Genomic DNA, 15,640 nt, shown 5'->3' on the forward strand with positions numbered 1-15,640 from the left:
AAAGAAGACAACATAAATGCAAAAATCAAATAAAGTGCTAAGAAACAATTCGCAATATAAAAACAAAGATAAAGGAAGTGAAGAAACGCTGGCTGAAGGAGAAATAGAAGATTACACAAGAGATCAAAGAGTTAACAACTAAAAGGAAAGACAATAATCCCCATCCAAATTAATAAATGCAGACAGAAATCTTATATCAGACGACTTGAAGCTCGTTGGCACTGAAACGGAAAGATTACGTAGAAGAACTTAAACGAGATCAAGATCTGAAGTGCAAAAAAACGACAAAACATCAGTTCCCGACAACATACAGGACGAGATCATAAAACTCCTATTCGAAACAGATAACCACTTCCTCAATTTTCTGACAGACCTTTTTAACATCTTTTACGATTAAGGGATGATTCCTAAGGAATGGCTAGGATCAACCTTTGTATATACAGAAAAGTCAAAGATAATACTGAAGGGACTGATGGAGCATAAGTACCCGGGAAAACATAAAATGACCTTAGTAAAAAGTCGATGGTTTTCGAGATATTGGCACTCTAGTGGTCACTAAAAGCCTACTCTTGGATCAGATTTTTGATGGTAACGCCTTAAAGACAGATATGTTTTAAAAATTTTTTTAGCTTTGCAACACTGAATAGCCATTTTACTGATCAAAGGCAAAAATTAAACTAAACTGCCAAACATTTAATAGGACATCTATTCTAAAATGAAGTATTACTTATTTTACTAACTTTAGAAAAATTTACTAACTTTAGAAAAATTTTTAAAAATCTAATAATATGTTCGAACTGTCTACCACAAACGCGAATGCAGTCGTGGCTTCATTTAATAAATGACCTTTTGATCCATCTTGCATTCCTGGCCGCGTTAAGATCTTGAGCTGCGTCATTTATTCGCTGTCATAATTCAGCAATATTATTTATTGGTCTTACAGAATAAACCCTTTCTTTTATGCAATCCCAGTAAAAAAATCGAGGGGGTTTAGGTCTGGAGACCTGGGAGGCCATAAAATTGGACCAAGTCGACCGATCCATCCTTTACGGTGTCTGCGTTTTAAAATGATATGATGGCATTTTAACACAATTACATTTACTTTGTTAATCTGTCAGATTACCACAAGATAAGTCCACAAGCCGACCCAAACATAAATAACACAAAAAAAAACGTCAAGACACAACGTAGCTGGATGGCTCAAATCATTGGATAGGAAACTTATAAATATTAATTTTGCAAAAAGTTAATCAAAAATTGGATGTTCATAAAATAATTAAGAACTTCTATAATTCTAAATATTTGCTAATTAACAAACTTACCTGCTATGGACATATAATATACCCTTCCAAAATTACATATGCCTCCTAATACGAATATACATAGTAGGATCCCACAGACTTTATTTAGACGAGCTTTGGCTTCATCAAATTCATTAGTGTTTGTGTAGATGATATCAAGAACTTTACCTAAGCTAAATGGTACGGCCATCGTCACTGAACTTGAAACTATTAAAAAACCTATTGCACCTGAAAATGGTTTAGTGTTAGTGTGTTTTACATATACAGAATGTTTAAAAAGTCTCATGTTCACAAAAAATTTTTTTTTAATTAAGTTATTTTTCAGAAAGTATCCTAAATTTAATGGTGACCATTGAGGTTGGTAAAATTATGGCAAAGAATTAAATTTTATTAAAAGTTTGAAGAAAATAAGAGACTCAACTTTTATTCCTTCAAACTCTACGAAAATCTTAACAATCTGACTAGATTTTAAGAAAATTTTTGTATGAATCACATTATTGCAAATTAATAAATAATTACTACTTTATAAATCAACTTCTCTGTTACCAAAGGGCACAATATGGATCAAATATGCTTTATACATAGAACTCTTAATACAGGAACAGAAACTTGTATTTTTGATTGTTTCATTAGGAGGAGAAATATTATAATTAATTAAATATTCAACAGTTCTTTTAATTATAGTGCAACTCATGTGTATGATATCTTGCTAGATAATTTAGAGGAAGTAGATTCCTGATATATTAAGTAAAATTGTAAAGACTGTATGTGTCAGCTATTCAGCTGAGCCTTTAAATAACCAGTAACTTTTAGATATAAAATTATATGACAATAAGAAATAATTCGGCTTTTAATACATCAAACTGTAGATAATCAAATTATCTACACGTCTATATCAATAAATAATTGGTTTGCACATATTGTTTATTCACGAATCATATTCATGTTGTTTCGCAAGGTATACAATCATGCAGTTTTTCAACTTTTTCGTTGTAATAACTTGCGAAATTGTTGCTTAGGTTCCAATAAAAGTTGTAGATAATGACATTTACTAGAATATGCATGTAAACAAATTTTTTGTGTCACTCAAAATTTGGGTTGGGTTTGAATACCGAACTGAACTATCAAGTTCCGTTTAGTATTCAGACTTTTGATTACATTATTTGACACAGCATTTGTTTCGGATGTATAAATCTATTTTTTTGGGCAATTTGTTAACAATTTTTTTTCAATTTTATATATTTTTTGTGTAGAAGTGCATTGGTCATATCAAATTGTATGTTATTGGATTGAAGTTTTAAATACATCAACATATTTATTAATTTAACACATGTGCTTTTCAAAAATCAAAATTATAAAAAAATCAAAAATTATAACTTCAATATATGAAGTTATAATTTTAAGATGATGATGATCACCATTATACTTACCACCACTTTACTGAGAAAAACGTTAATTTTTATTTATTTATTTATTTATTTATTCAGGGGACTTGCCCATTAAATTACAATAATAAAAAATTACAAATTTGGAGCAAACACCTGACAAGGTAACTACCTACATTAATAATATTACAGAGCACTTAAAACATAAGCTATGAAATACAAAAAAAATCTTTATCCTTTATGCCTAACAGTTCAATCACAACACATTATATTTACCAAAACTAAATATCAACTAAATCAATATTTTCCAAGGAACACTCCTAATCAAAGTCACAAATGACTTGAAAGGCATCCTGAAGAGGTCAACATCTATAGGAAAAAAGATCACTAATTTAGAGGGTCTTGAAATGAATGAGTTTACGCCCAGATTAGTGTGCCTATAGGTTTGATTAAATGTTTGAACATATCTCATTTGCTTTGTTGGAATAGTAAATCCTATAAATAGTGGAATAAAATCGCTCCTAAAAGTCGCTTATTTCTAAGGGTGCGTGATACAAAAGTATAACTAAATATAACTTATACCATCATGTAGAGGACCATCTGGGGTATCGATATGATAAAGTACAACTTTTTTTAGTAGGGCCGAACTTTGCAAATAGCCCTTAAGCGTGTCTAAGCGCAAATTAAAAAAACTGCGTTTTTCTAAACATAAACTGTTGTATTTACATAAATATGTGACATAGAAATCTGAATTTTTGCTTAAACATAAGCGCATCTGGTAACAATTAAGGAATTTTAAAAATATAAAAAGGTTTTTTGTTTTTAAATTAGGAATATGAAATTTTCAAAATGGGGCATCTAAAACTTCACCCTGCGGTGAGCTATGCGAAATATTGAAAATTTTTATACATATATATCGAATGAAATGTAGCCAATTAAGTTGCTAACTTGAACGGTTAGAGAAATATGATTTTTCTAATAGAAGCCTAAAAATGCACTCTATAAATTCAAATGAACTGCAGGCGCGGCGCCGGCGTGCGTATACTATAAAAGGGCGCTCGTACACGGCGTGTGGAGTGTTTGGGAAGCTTTTGGGAACCCATTAAGAAAGGAAAAGTTACCACGTTTGCGGACATTAGAACAAGAAACCCCTTGTCTCATAAAAAATGTGTGGGAACTGAAGTTATGTTTAGAAGAATTATAGCAGCCGCAAGATTTAAATCTTTAAATTTAAGCGACCTTTTGTCTTATGAATTAACTTTGGTTCCATTAAGCTTATTTCATGACGATGAAAGTATGCGAAAAACAGCTAAGTCTGAATTACTATCCAAATTTGAGCCATATGGAGCAATTAATTCAGCTCAAATTGTCAATTCACTTATAATATGTAGATGGCATGGTACTTATTCAAGGACTTAATGAAAAATCATTTTCCACTTTTAATGAACTCGCATGTATTTTTCTGAAACAAATTCTTTCAATAAGCCGAAAGTTTGGAAAAATAAGAATAACAGTGGTTTTTGATAAATACGATGAATCCGTCAAGTCATTGGAAAGACGTAGAAGAGGTGATTTTACAGATGCGCATGCATACGAAGTTTCTGGATGTAGGAAGGTGGTAAAATTTAGGAATTTTTTGAGATTGTCAGAAAATAAACGATCTCTACTAAAATTTATGACTGCTTATCTTCTAAAAAATTCACCTGATCTTTTGCAAACTGAAGAAACTCTGATCATTGCTGGTGGTTTTGAGAATCCAGACTCATGTTTTTTAGTTGACAAGAATGGTGTTACCGAATTAAAAGATCTGACATCAAATCATGATGAGGCTGATACACGAATTATACTTCATGTTTTATATGAATATCAAATGCTTCAAGAAAAGGTGTTAGTAAAGTCTGTAGATACCGACGTTGTCATTACTAATTTTTTACTATTCTGAATATATAAAAGCTAATTCAGAAAAAAAAGACCTTTTGATCGAATTAGGATAAGGCAACAAAAAAAGGATTATTTCGATATGCGAAATAGTAAATAAACTAGGATATCAAATTTGCCAGTGTTTACCAGCCCTGCATGTGTTAACAGGGTGTGACACAACAAACGCAATGTTTAATATTGGTAAAAAAACAGCCTATGACGTATTTTCAAAAAATATACAAACATGTAAAACCCTTTCAAATCTACACTCCGTGCCTATAACTGAAGCAGTTGATATTGCCACAAATTTTGCACTGGCTTTATATAAAAATAAAAACAAGGACATTAACACACTTAATGCACTGAGGTACCAACTCACAACAACTTCGAATAAGTCCGCATCAGAACTTCCACCAACAGACGACGCATTTTATCAGCATGTACTAAGGTTAGTGTACTTATAATTTAAATTTAGATACTATTACAAAACAAAACTTATAAACATTTTAGGTGCATATTGCAACTGTGTATATGGACTTCCAGTCATACCTATTATGCCTACCCTTGACCCCATTAATTTTGGTTGGACCAAAATTAACCATATTCTGGAGCCCATTCTAATGACTGCTGATCCCATACCTGGGGATATAAGACAAATATTGGACCTCTTCTGCAAGGATAAACAGTGCTCTGATAATAATTGTGTATGCCTAAAAGAAGGGTTAAAATGCTGCAGTGATTGTTCCTGCAAAAATTGTCAGAACCATAACATCTCTGACATATATGATGATGACGAAGAGGAAAATATTTAGGGTAAATCTCATACAAAACTTTTTTACATCTTACTCCTTATGTTTTTTTTTTTAATTTCCAGATGCAAAAAAAAGTTTGCACTGCAAACCTTGGTTATATTTAGACTGGTAGCCCGGGTAGCCACTGCTAGCATCAGCGCGCGTCCAATGGCCTTTATATAAAAATTCATATCTTTGTAACAGTTAGCAACTTAATTTTTTTTTTTAAACTTTTCACAATATGTTCTGGCTACATTTAATTTGATATATATGTATAAAAATTATCAATATTTCGCATAACTCACCGCAGGGTGAAGTTTTGGATGCCTTATTTTGAAAATTTCATATTCCTAACTTAAAAACAAAAAACCTTTTCACATTTTTAAAATTCCTTAATTGCCACCAGATGCGCTTATGTTTAAGCTATATCTGTGCAAAAGAATCAGATTTCTATGTCACATATTTATGTAAATACAATGGTTAATGTTTAGAAAAACATAGTTTTTTTAATTTGCGCTTGGACACATTTAAGGGCCATTTTCAAAGTTCGGGCCTACTAAGAAAAGTTGTACTTTCCCATTTTCGATGCTCCAGAAGGTCCTCTACAATATGATATGAGTTTCATTAAGGTATACTTTTGTATCACGAAAAGTCATAATTTTAATTCAATTTTATTCCACTAAAAAGCTAACAATGGAGCTCTATCCACTAGAGAATCCATAACATTAAAAAACCACTCTTTCACTCCTTCTAGCTCTTAGAGCGGGCAGAGAAAAGTGCTCATGGAGAGTTCCATAGCCATAATGAAAGCCTTGCAGAGACATAATATTAAACTTAGGAGATTCCATACAGAGGAACAGTACTCAAAAATAGATCTAATTAAGAAACAATATAATTGTCTCACAGATAAAGGATCAATAAAATCAACAATACAGAGTTCACAAATCCTAACATCCTTAGAGCCTTGGATATCATTTTATCAATGTGTTCTACAAAAGATAGCAATGAGCGATCAATTGTAACTCCCCTTGAGAAACAGAGAACTTAGATGTATTCACTTTTATGCCATTACATTGACACTAGAGTTGAGCGGTTCGAATCTTCATAGAGATTCGAATCAAAAGAATCATATATTATTTGTACTAAAATTAAATCATAGATATTATACAATACTCTTATATAAATGTATAATATGCTGTATGTCACAGCATTTTAGTTTATCAGGTGGAAGTATTGCTTTGAAGCTATGACTGCATTGTAAACTTTAAACAAAGAAGATTTATGGATACTTACTTGCTAATTTCCATTTTTCAGGTTTTGCTAAAGCAAAGAGTCTCTTTAAATCTGATTTACTAATTCTAGGTTCTGCCTTCACTTTAATCTCAGACTCTAAATCTTCTTTGATGCCAGTCTTAGTATCTTTGGACTTATGTCTTCGAAAGAACCTCAGAATTTTAATCCCTTCCTGAGTCCCATTGGCATTCACTGCCACATAAGTTTTGTTTTGGCTGATTTTTTCGGCCATCGTCCTAAAGTTCCTCACTAGGCACTTCCTCACTCCTAAACTAACCGAATAATGAAGTTTTACCTGCTTGATTACAGTAGGCAATGTATTTTTAGATATCAGCACAGAGTAAATATTCATTGTATGTGAAGTAGGCCTTATAAATCATAAAACTTTTATGACAATAGGACAAGCCGACGATATCAAAAATCCATCATTGTTCATGATAAATATTGTTACTAAAAGATAATAAATGTTATTTAATCACTCTATTTCGTAAAACAAAAACATTATTTAAATTCTATTTTTTTAAACTATGTGAGGTTAGGAAAACTAATGTTTTGCCTGTCATTTTACGTGATGTTGCTAAATTACATAAGTCAGCGATATTGTCAAACTTGTTGCGACTTGCAACCGTCCATCCCACATCAGTGGCGTGTAGTGACATTTTCGGAAAAAAAAATCTTATTATTCTACGTAGCAAGTCGAGATCAAATATACAGGGTCCGGCAAAATGATCTCCCACATTTTGATTTTTAACAAAAATGCCAATGTAAATGCTATTTATATTATATTTTTATCAACTAAAAATATATGATATGCCATTTTGTTTTTATTTTTTGAAGTTTTGAAAATTACAGTGAGTCCAAGTGGCGACCATTTCTTTCGACACACATTCGAAGTTAATTTCTGAAAGTTTCCATTACTCAAGCAGTAATTTGAGGCGATATTCCTGTAATTTCTTGGCGTATTGCTGCTTTCAATTCGTCAATGGTTCGGGGATGATGTTGAAAAACCTTCTCTTTCACGTAGCCCCAAAGGGAAAAGTCGCATGGGGCAAGATCGGGTGAACGCGCAGGCCACCCAACGTCTCCACGTAACGAGATTACGCGTCCTGGAAACATTTCCCTTAACAGGTCCATTGTCCTTCTTGCCGTATGAGCTGTAGCCCCATCCTGTTGAAACCACACATCCGGATGTTCAAGTTCCCTAAGTTTTGGAAAATTACGTAGCATGTCGACATATCGATCAGCAGTTACGGTAACCGTTACCCCTCCTTCTTCAAAAAAATAGGGACCCCAAACACCAAAAGAACCAACAGCACACCAAACGGTAACACATTGGCTATGAAGTGGCCTTTCATGGAGCTGCCGCGGATTTTCTGGTGCCCAGTAGCGAAAATTCTGCTCGTTCACACAGCCAGACAAATGGAAATGAGTCTCGTCACTCGTTATTAAAAGCGCATTTTGTGGGACGTTTTGAAGAATATCATTGGAACATTCTCCGCAATTTTTCCAGTCCCGTTCACTAAGTTCTTGCACGATTATCATTTAGTATGGGTGGAACTTCAGATCGGTGTGCAAAATTCTTCTCACAGAACGATCTGACAAATGCAAAACAGAGGCATGTTTAACAGCTGAACGTCTAGGAGATCGTTCAACTGCTTCTCTTACAGCTGCAATGTTTTCAGGTGTCCGAACACTTCTGGGTCTACCAGTTGATTTTCTTTTTAAGGCTGAACCTGTAGCTCTAAAATTTGAAAACCCACAACAGTATTGTTTTGCGATCTGGAACTGGATCATGTCTACCAAGCGCGAAGTGAATACGAAAATTTCTTTGTGTCGTAATCACAGATTCGTTACTTTTGAAAAATGTTTCGATAACGAAGGCACGATGCTCGCCCTGAACTGGACCATGGCGACAACAGAAATGGCAAGGCGCGCGCAGCCAACCGACTACGCTAAGCTGGCTCCCTCTTTAGTGATTTGGGCTTAGTGGCGGCGCAAAATGTGGGAGATCATTTTGCCGGACCCTGTACAAAGTGTTTTCAAAATTAAGTCAAAAAACACCTTGTAGAGCTCGTCAATAAATTTTAATATACTAAAAATTACCTATATAAAAGTATGCAACTTTAAAAAAATAAAAAAGTAACTTCACAATATTTTTAATTTTCTTTTTAAATCTTTATGAAGTTTAATGAATGTCGTTTTTACAAAAACGGTTTATTTATTTATTTATTCATGCCAAAAAGTACAAACTCTTACACAAGTCAAAATACAGAAAAAAAAGTTTTACAATTAAAATTACAATAATAAAACCCATCCGGTAACTATACAATAAGATATATTAATCCACAATTAAAGGAAAAATACATCACGCGTTAAGCACTAAGTAAAACTAATAAATACAAAGCAACTTTAACAGACACACAATATAAACATGTGCTGCGTCTACTTCTGGCTATGATATTATCTCCATCACAGAAACTTGGCTCCAAAATGATATACTTGATGGTGAAATCCTTCCCAACTCATACGTAATGTACCGTTCTGACAGAAGAACTGACCTTGTTGCTGCTTCAAGGGGTGGTGGTGTTCTACTGGGAATTCTGAACCACCTCTCTCTGCGATCAGCGAAGAAATACCGGAAATCGACCTGGTAGGATATAAAGTCAAATTTAATCATTTCATACTGTATATTTTTGTATTGTACGTTCCTCCTTCCATCGACTCCGTGCAATTAGAACGCTTTCTCGAAGCCTTTTCCATGGTTAATGTAATCTATTCTGAACATATGATTATACTGGGAGACTTTAATGTCCCCACTTATATTGAACACTCGGTATCTCCCAATAGTAAACGTCAACTTCTAAGTAATTTTTTTGATTTCCTAAACTATAAGCAATTCAATAACGTGGTAAATAACAATCTTCGCTGTTTGGATTTAATCTTTGCAAGCTTTAATATCTCTGTACTTAACAGCGGTGCATCTCTTGTCCCGGAGGATACCTACCATCCTTCTCTGTCATTTGAATTCCATGCATGCCATATCTCTCTCAATAACCAACCCCTTAATAAAGCTGAAATAAAGGAATTTAATATTAGAAAGCCTAACTTTTCGCTTTTGTATTAGCTGCTGCTAGATACTGATTGGTCGCCTGTCATGGTGCAGCAGGGCGTCAACACTGCATGTGATGTTCTTTATGTATTATTCTTATTTTTACAACGCTTTCGCTAGAGCGGTACCCTTCAAGGTAAAACGTAAAAGCCGTTTCCCTCCCTGGTTTTCGGGGGACATAATTTGTAATATATATAAAAAGGAAAGAGCATTACGTGATTTTAAGATTTCCAAGTCTAATCATCATCTAGAGATATTTAGATCTCTGCGCAAGACAATTAAAGCTTTAACTGCACAAGCCTACAAAATGTACATCCATAGTATTGAGAACAAAATAACCTCCGATCCGAGTGAATTTTGGTCTTTTATTCGAAGCAAACGTAATCAGTCTTAAATCCCCGGCTCAATGAAGCTTTGTAACCAATCATACAATACGCCTGACAGCATTGTGTCCGCTTTTGGAGATTATTTCAGGAGTGTATACACGAACTCACTTCCCAGCGATCATCCTGTCGTCTCTGAACCTCCCTTAACTTGCATAGACGTCATCGCGCTCGCGGCTACCGATATTATAATGGCGAGCAAGTGTCTCAAAAGTAAAATGACCTCTGGCCCAGATCTAATTCCTAGTTTTTTAAGCTAAGGACTGCTCTGTTGCACTTACAGACACTCTCCTTCACATTTTGAATCTGATCCTTAACACAGGTATTTTTCCCAATATCTGGAAGCAAGCCAAAGTTTGCCCTATCTTTAAAAAGGGCGATGCTGGAACAATAGACAATTACCGCCCTATTTCCATTCTGTGCAATTTCTCAAAGTTATTCGAGTTGGCTCTTTATAAATCAATTTTTTCCCAAAGTTAAGTCCATTCTGGCTAACGATCAACATGGCTTTGTTTCTGGCCGCTCATGTACTACAAACCTAGCATTCTTCTCTCAGTTTGTGTGCGAAGCACTTAATGATAGAGGTCAAATCGATGTTATCTACACAGACTTTCAAAAGGCTTTTGACCAGATTGACCACTTCATCCTATTAAATAAGCTTGAACGCCAGTTTGGATTCTCCGATCGCTTGATAAAGCTCCTTAACTCCTATTTAGTTGACCGCTCTCAGTTTGTAGTGGTCGAAGGCTTTAGATCTGCTTGTTTTTTACCCATCTCTGAAGTTCCTCAGGGCTCTAACTTGGGCCCGCTTCTCTTTAACGTTTTCGCTAATGGTAACGTTTCGCTCTCGGTTAGCATATGCTGATGACCTAAAGCTTTTCCATAGGATTGACTCTATATCAGATTGTGGTCAACTGCAAGAGAACAGCAATACTGTACACCATTGGTGCACTTTGAACCGGCTTAACCTTAATGTTTCCAAGTGTAATGTGGCCAGCTACTTTCGAATCAAAAGTCCAGTTGTCTTTAATTACTCAGTTAATGGAGAGTCTCTGACTAGGTCTACCTGTGTTAAGGATCTTGGAGTCATCTTTGACCAAAAATTTTCTTTTATCCCTCACATCGAAGATACTGTTTCTAGAGCTACTCGCATACTGGGCTTTATTATTAGAAATTGCAAACTTTTTTCGAACACTGCCACTGCCAAAACTCTCTACTATGCATTTGTTAGATCCAGGCTGGACTACAGCTCCCTCATTTGGTCTCCCATTTACAACCAGCACATTCACCCCAATCAATATATTATATACAAAGGATTTGCTTTCATATACCATGCCCAGGATCTAGACAGTGTGATTATGAAAAACAGAAGACTCCAAAAAGGCCACAGTGGAGTGATGAAATTCCTCAAATGAATCAAAAGGGTTATTAATTAAGAAATCTTTAACTTTATATTTGAATATACATAGTGGCAGAACCCTTACAGAGGCTGGAAGGGAATTAAAAAATTTTACTCGTAGTACGAAACCCCAGGTCTTGATCTGGAGAGTTATAATAACAATAATAATAATAAGGATTTATTTCCGACAGACTAATGCCCAATTAAAGGAAAATCAATTAACAATTTCAATAGAACATATAAGGAAATTTACAATTGCATACAAAAAAAATATGTAGTTACACTAAAAATAAAACCTAATAAAATGATAAAATTTAAACCAATAAGTACATTTCAAAAAACAGGCTAGAATATAATAAGCATAACTTAATAGCTAAAAATTAAAACTAAATATATACATACTTGCCAATTACTCTAACTTTCCAAACAAATTTTACTCAAGCCTCCAGCCAGCGCACAGAACATAATAATTAGGTGACAAATATAGTGAAATTTTTACATATAATTATTTAAAACTTGCGATATGCTACAATTCTTTATTTCACCCTCATCAGAGATGAGGTGAGTGATTAAATTTTTGGACATAATGAAAATGGGATCATGCAACATAATATTCTATCTAGCTTGGTCGCGAGCAAAAGCAGGCTTATACCTTGCTTCCAATGTCTTTACATGAAATGACAATTGTTCCAGAAGGAAGAGGCAATCAATTTTGTTGGTAATGACCTACCACAGAAAACTGATTGAATGTAACGTTCGCCGTTCAGCTAGGGGCACTCCTCCAAATCGTGATAACAGTAAAGTGTGGTTTATGCCTCTATCTGGGTACCCCTGAAGTTGGAGTAAAGCTAACAGACCTAAATCTCTCGATCGCTATAAGTTGTTTTCTACCTGACAAACAGGTAGAAAACCATTGACTTTATAAGAATCTCTGAAAATCCATACATACACATTAATTTGTTTATTAATATTTAATGATCAATCTGGTCAAAAGCCTTGCTGAAATCTGTGTATACAGCATCTAGTTGGAATTTTTCATTAATAGTCGCACATACCTCCTGAGAAAAACAACAAAGATTAATAATGCAGGATCGACCTGCGAACAATCCATGCTGGTCGATATATAGTCAAGAACGAATTATGAAAAAAATATCACGGTAGATGATTGTTTAAAATAATTTTTACCGACATAAGTCGGTAGTTTTTAATAAAACTGAAATCACCCTTTTTAAATACAGGGCATACTATTGCGGTCTTTCACATTTCAGGAAACGTGCCAGTATGGATTATTAAATTGAATATATAACTTAGTGGTAATGATAGTACCTGCACACAGTCTTTAACGACAAAGCTAGGGATCCCGTCGGAACCTGCTGTAATTTTATTTTTCAGGGATCTACCAGCACTAATAATATCATCTGTGGTGATGATGGGGCCAATGTGAAGATAGTCAGTCACATGTTACATGAGTGTTCTGTTAGTTAGTGTCCCTGTACACGTTCTTAAGGAAACGGGCAAAGGCTGACACCATTTTCTCTGGGCCCTCATATGAACCAAATTACTCCTTCATAGATGCGGGAATTCGTGACGTACCCTGTTTACTATGAACAAATGACCAAAAGATTAATGGATCAAAATGTGTATTTTCCTCTGCTTGCCTAACATGATCCCTTAGAACATTGAAAGGCCTTTCAATGTTCTAAGCATAATCTCGATAAACTAAATCCATCTGGTACTTTATACCCCGACGCAAGGAGAGGTACATGGAGTAATAAAAATTAGTGCGATGAGATTTAAAGTCTCTAAAGGCTTTTTTCTTCTTAATAATATTATTTATTATCTGCCAGGTAAACCAAGGGGGAAAACGTCGTCGTCTTTGTTTGTTAAGAGGTTTAGTTGAAACAACAATGCCTTGAACTGTATCATAAAGGGTACAGCAAGCATCTGAGACGATAGAAGAATCCAATATCGCAGACCAATCACACTCCTGTAGTAAACTATATATACTTGGAAAGTCTGCTTTTCTAAAATTAAACTTAGATCTGTTATCTTTAAGGACAGGAAGATTAGAGGCATGAAAAATCTTAGCAGTAATATTGACCAATAATGCACGGTGATGGTCTTATTACAAACGGCACATTATGTTTTAAAAGGTCTATGTCAAAATTAGTTAACACAAGATCTAAGAAGCGATTAAGGGAGTCAGGCCATCATAAACCATCATAAAAATAAGCCCTCCTGAATTTACACTATTTTTAGGACGGGAAATGTCAAGAAAACCAAAAAAACGACGACATGCAAATTTTCAGAAGATTTAACGCATCTATAGTTAGTGGTCCAGATATTCTAGTTTCTTCAAGCAATTTGCAAATCCGATTGGTGTATATTTCAAGGCTCCTATTATGCCTAGACATGCGAGCCTTGTAGTTATAATGGGCACTACTGGTATAGATGCAGTGTGCCATTTTGGGCTGTAATCGCCAAGTTTCCCCATGCATGCGTTTGGTCGTCAATAAAATTAATTCCGATCGCTTGGTTACTTTCTCGAGATATTGGTTCCAGCTTAATTTGGAGTCCAAGATAACCATCAGATATTTAATTTTTCCCAGTATAAAAATTTCTTTACCTTTCAAGAATAGTGGCATAAAGTCCTCAATCTTTCATCTTTTGGTAAATAGTACAATTGTGTACTTAAGGAGACTGATCTTAAAACCTTCCCTCTCCGTCCAGTTTTTCACGATGTTCGGAGCAGTTTGCATTCATTGCATTTGCGTTGTATTTAATTTTCTTTTACTAGTATCACCAAGTCATTTGCATATCCTAAAGTTTGTTCCCTTAGTTTTATAAGCAACCCGTTCATCACCATGCACCACAGGATAGGCGATAGAACACCTTCTTATGAACATCTCTGAGTTACAAAGGCTTCCAGAGTTTTATTCAGCAGTTCGCATATTACTATCCTGCTTCTGAGCATACAGTCTATCCACCTGCATGTTTTTACGTCTATACCAAGTTCTTCTGCGGTCCTTCTAATAGACTCAACTGGTGTATTGTCAAAAGCTTCTTTGACGTCCAAGAAGGCAGCTAGTAATACCTTTTGGTGATCGTAAATACTCTCAGATGTTTTCTGCCATAGTTACAGATTTGCCTGTATTGCGGTGTAAGCACATTGGTCTTGCAGCAGAGGGTTCTCAACCAATGTTCCGTTCCTAAAGTGTCTGTCGAGCAGTTTTTCTAGTGTCTTCAAAAGAAAAAAAAAAGACTTATCGGTTTAAAAAATGTGGCTTAAGAATAAGCAGCCTCCATCTCAAAGGGATATATCCCTAAGTTAGACTAGCCCTTAATATCTTAGTTAGTTTATTTATTAATATATCTGGTCCTTCTTGCATCATTGCTGGAATGGGCCAGCAGATTTTTAGGGTTCAAATTAGCTGATGGCCCATTTGACCTTCTGATATGTCACAACTTTTTTGGCAGCTTCCTGACTGCTTATTGACGTCGTTCTGTACTGTCCTGACCGACAGTTATGTTGTCTTTTATAACTCACCCAGGATAATTTACTTGAACAAGTTCGGTCAGTGTTTCTTTTCCTGTGGTTGTATATTTGCCATTGCGTAGGGTGCTAATCGTCCAGCCTTGCTTCTTGGTCAGATTTTTTTGTAGTCTAGCACATTCTGGATCGCTTTTCAGTTCCTCGCAATACTTCCTCCAAGAATTTGAAGGGTGTTAAGTTTGGTTTTGGCCAGTTGTTGTGTTGCTTTGCTCTACCACACCACAGAGCCGTAGGATATCGTCGGTCTGATGACCACTGCATCTGTTTTGGGTTCATTCCCCATACTTTGCCGCATATCCTGCGACAGTTCCATAGGGACAGTTTTGCTTTCTTGATTGTTTTTTCAAGATGCGAGTTCCAATTAAGCGTCTTATCTAAAGTTATCCCAAGATATTTCGCCTCCGTGGCAAATTGGATGGTTTCATCTACCAGGTTTGGCGGTTTAAGTTCGCCCCTGGTGAATAGCACTATTACCATTTTATGTAGATTAATGGACATTTGCTCCC

General features: G+C 35.0%; 1 protein-coding gene across 1 annotated transcript in view; it reads right to left on the bottom strand.

Annotated features, from left to right (window-relative positions):
- Positions 1-7,217, bottom strand: part of LOC126744520 (ATP-binding cassette sub-family B member 10, mitochondrial) — a 71,336-nt gene extending 64,119 nt beyond the window's left edge. Inside the window, exons 1-2 of the mRNA XM_050451957.1 lie at positions 6,691-7,217; positions 1,323-1,529 (exon numbers count right to left, since the gene is read on the bottom strand). Coding sequence (XP_050307914.1) covers positions 1,323-1,529; positions 6,691-7,042 — 559 coding nt within the window. The 5' untranslated portion in view covers positions 7,043-7,217. The remainder of the gene's footprint in view (positions 1-1,322; positions 1,530-6,690) is intronic.
- Positions 7,218-15,640: the final 8,423 nt, after the last annotated feature.

This window comes from Anthonomus grandis, chromosome 14, assembly GCF_022605725.1.
Source record: "Anthonomus grandis grandis chromosome 14, icAntGran1.3, whole genome shotgun sequence".
In the NCBI taxonomy this organism is placed as follows: Eukaryota; Metazoa; Arthropoda; class Insecta; order Coleoptera; family Curculionidae; genus Anthonomus; species Anthonomus grandis.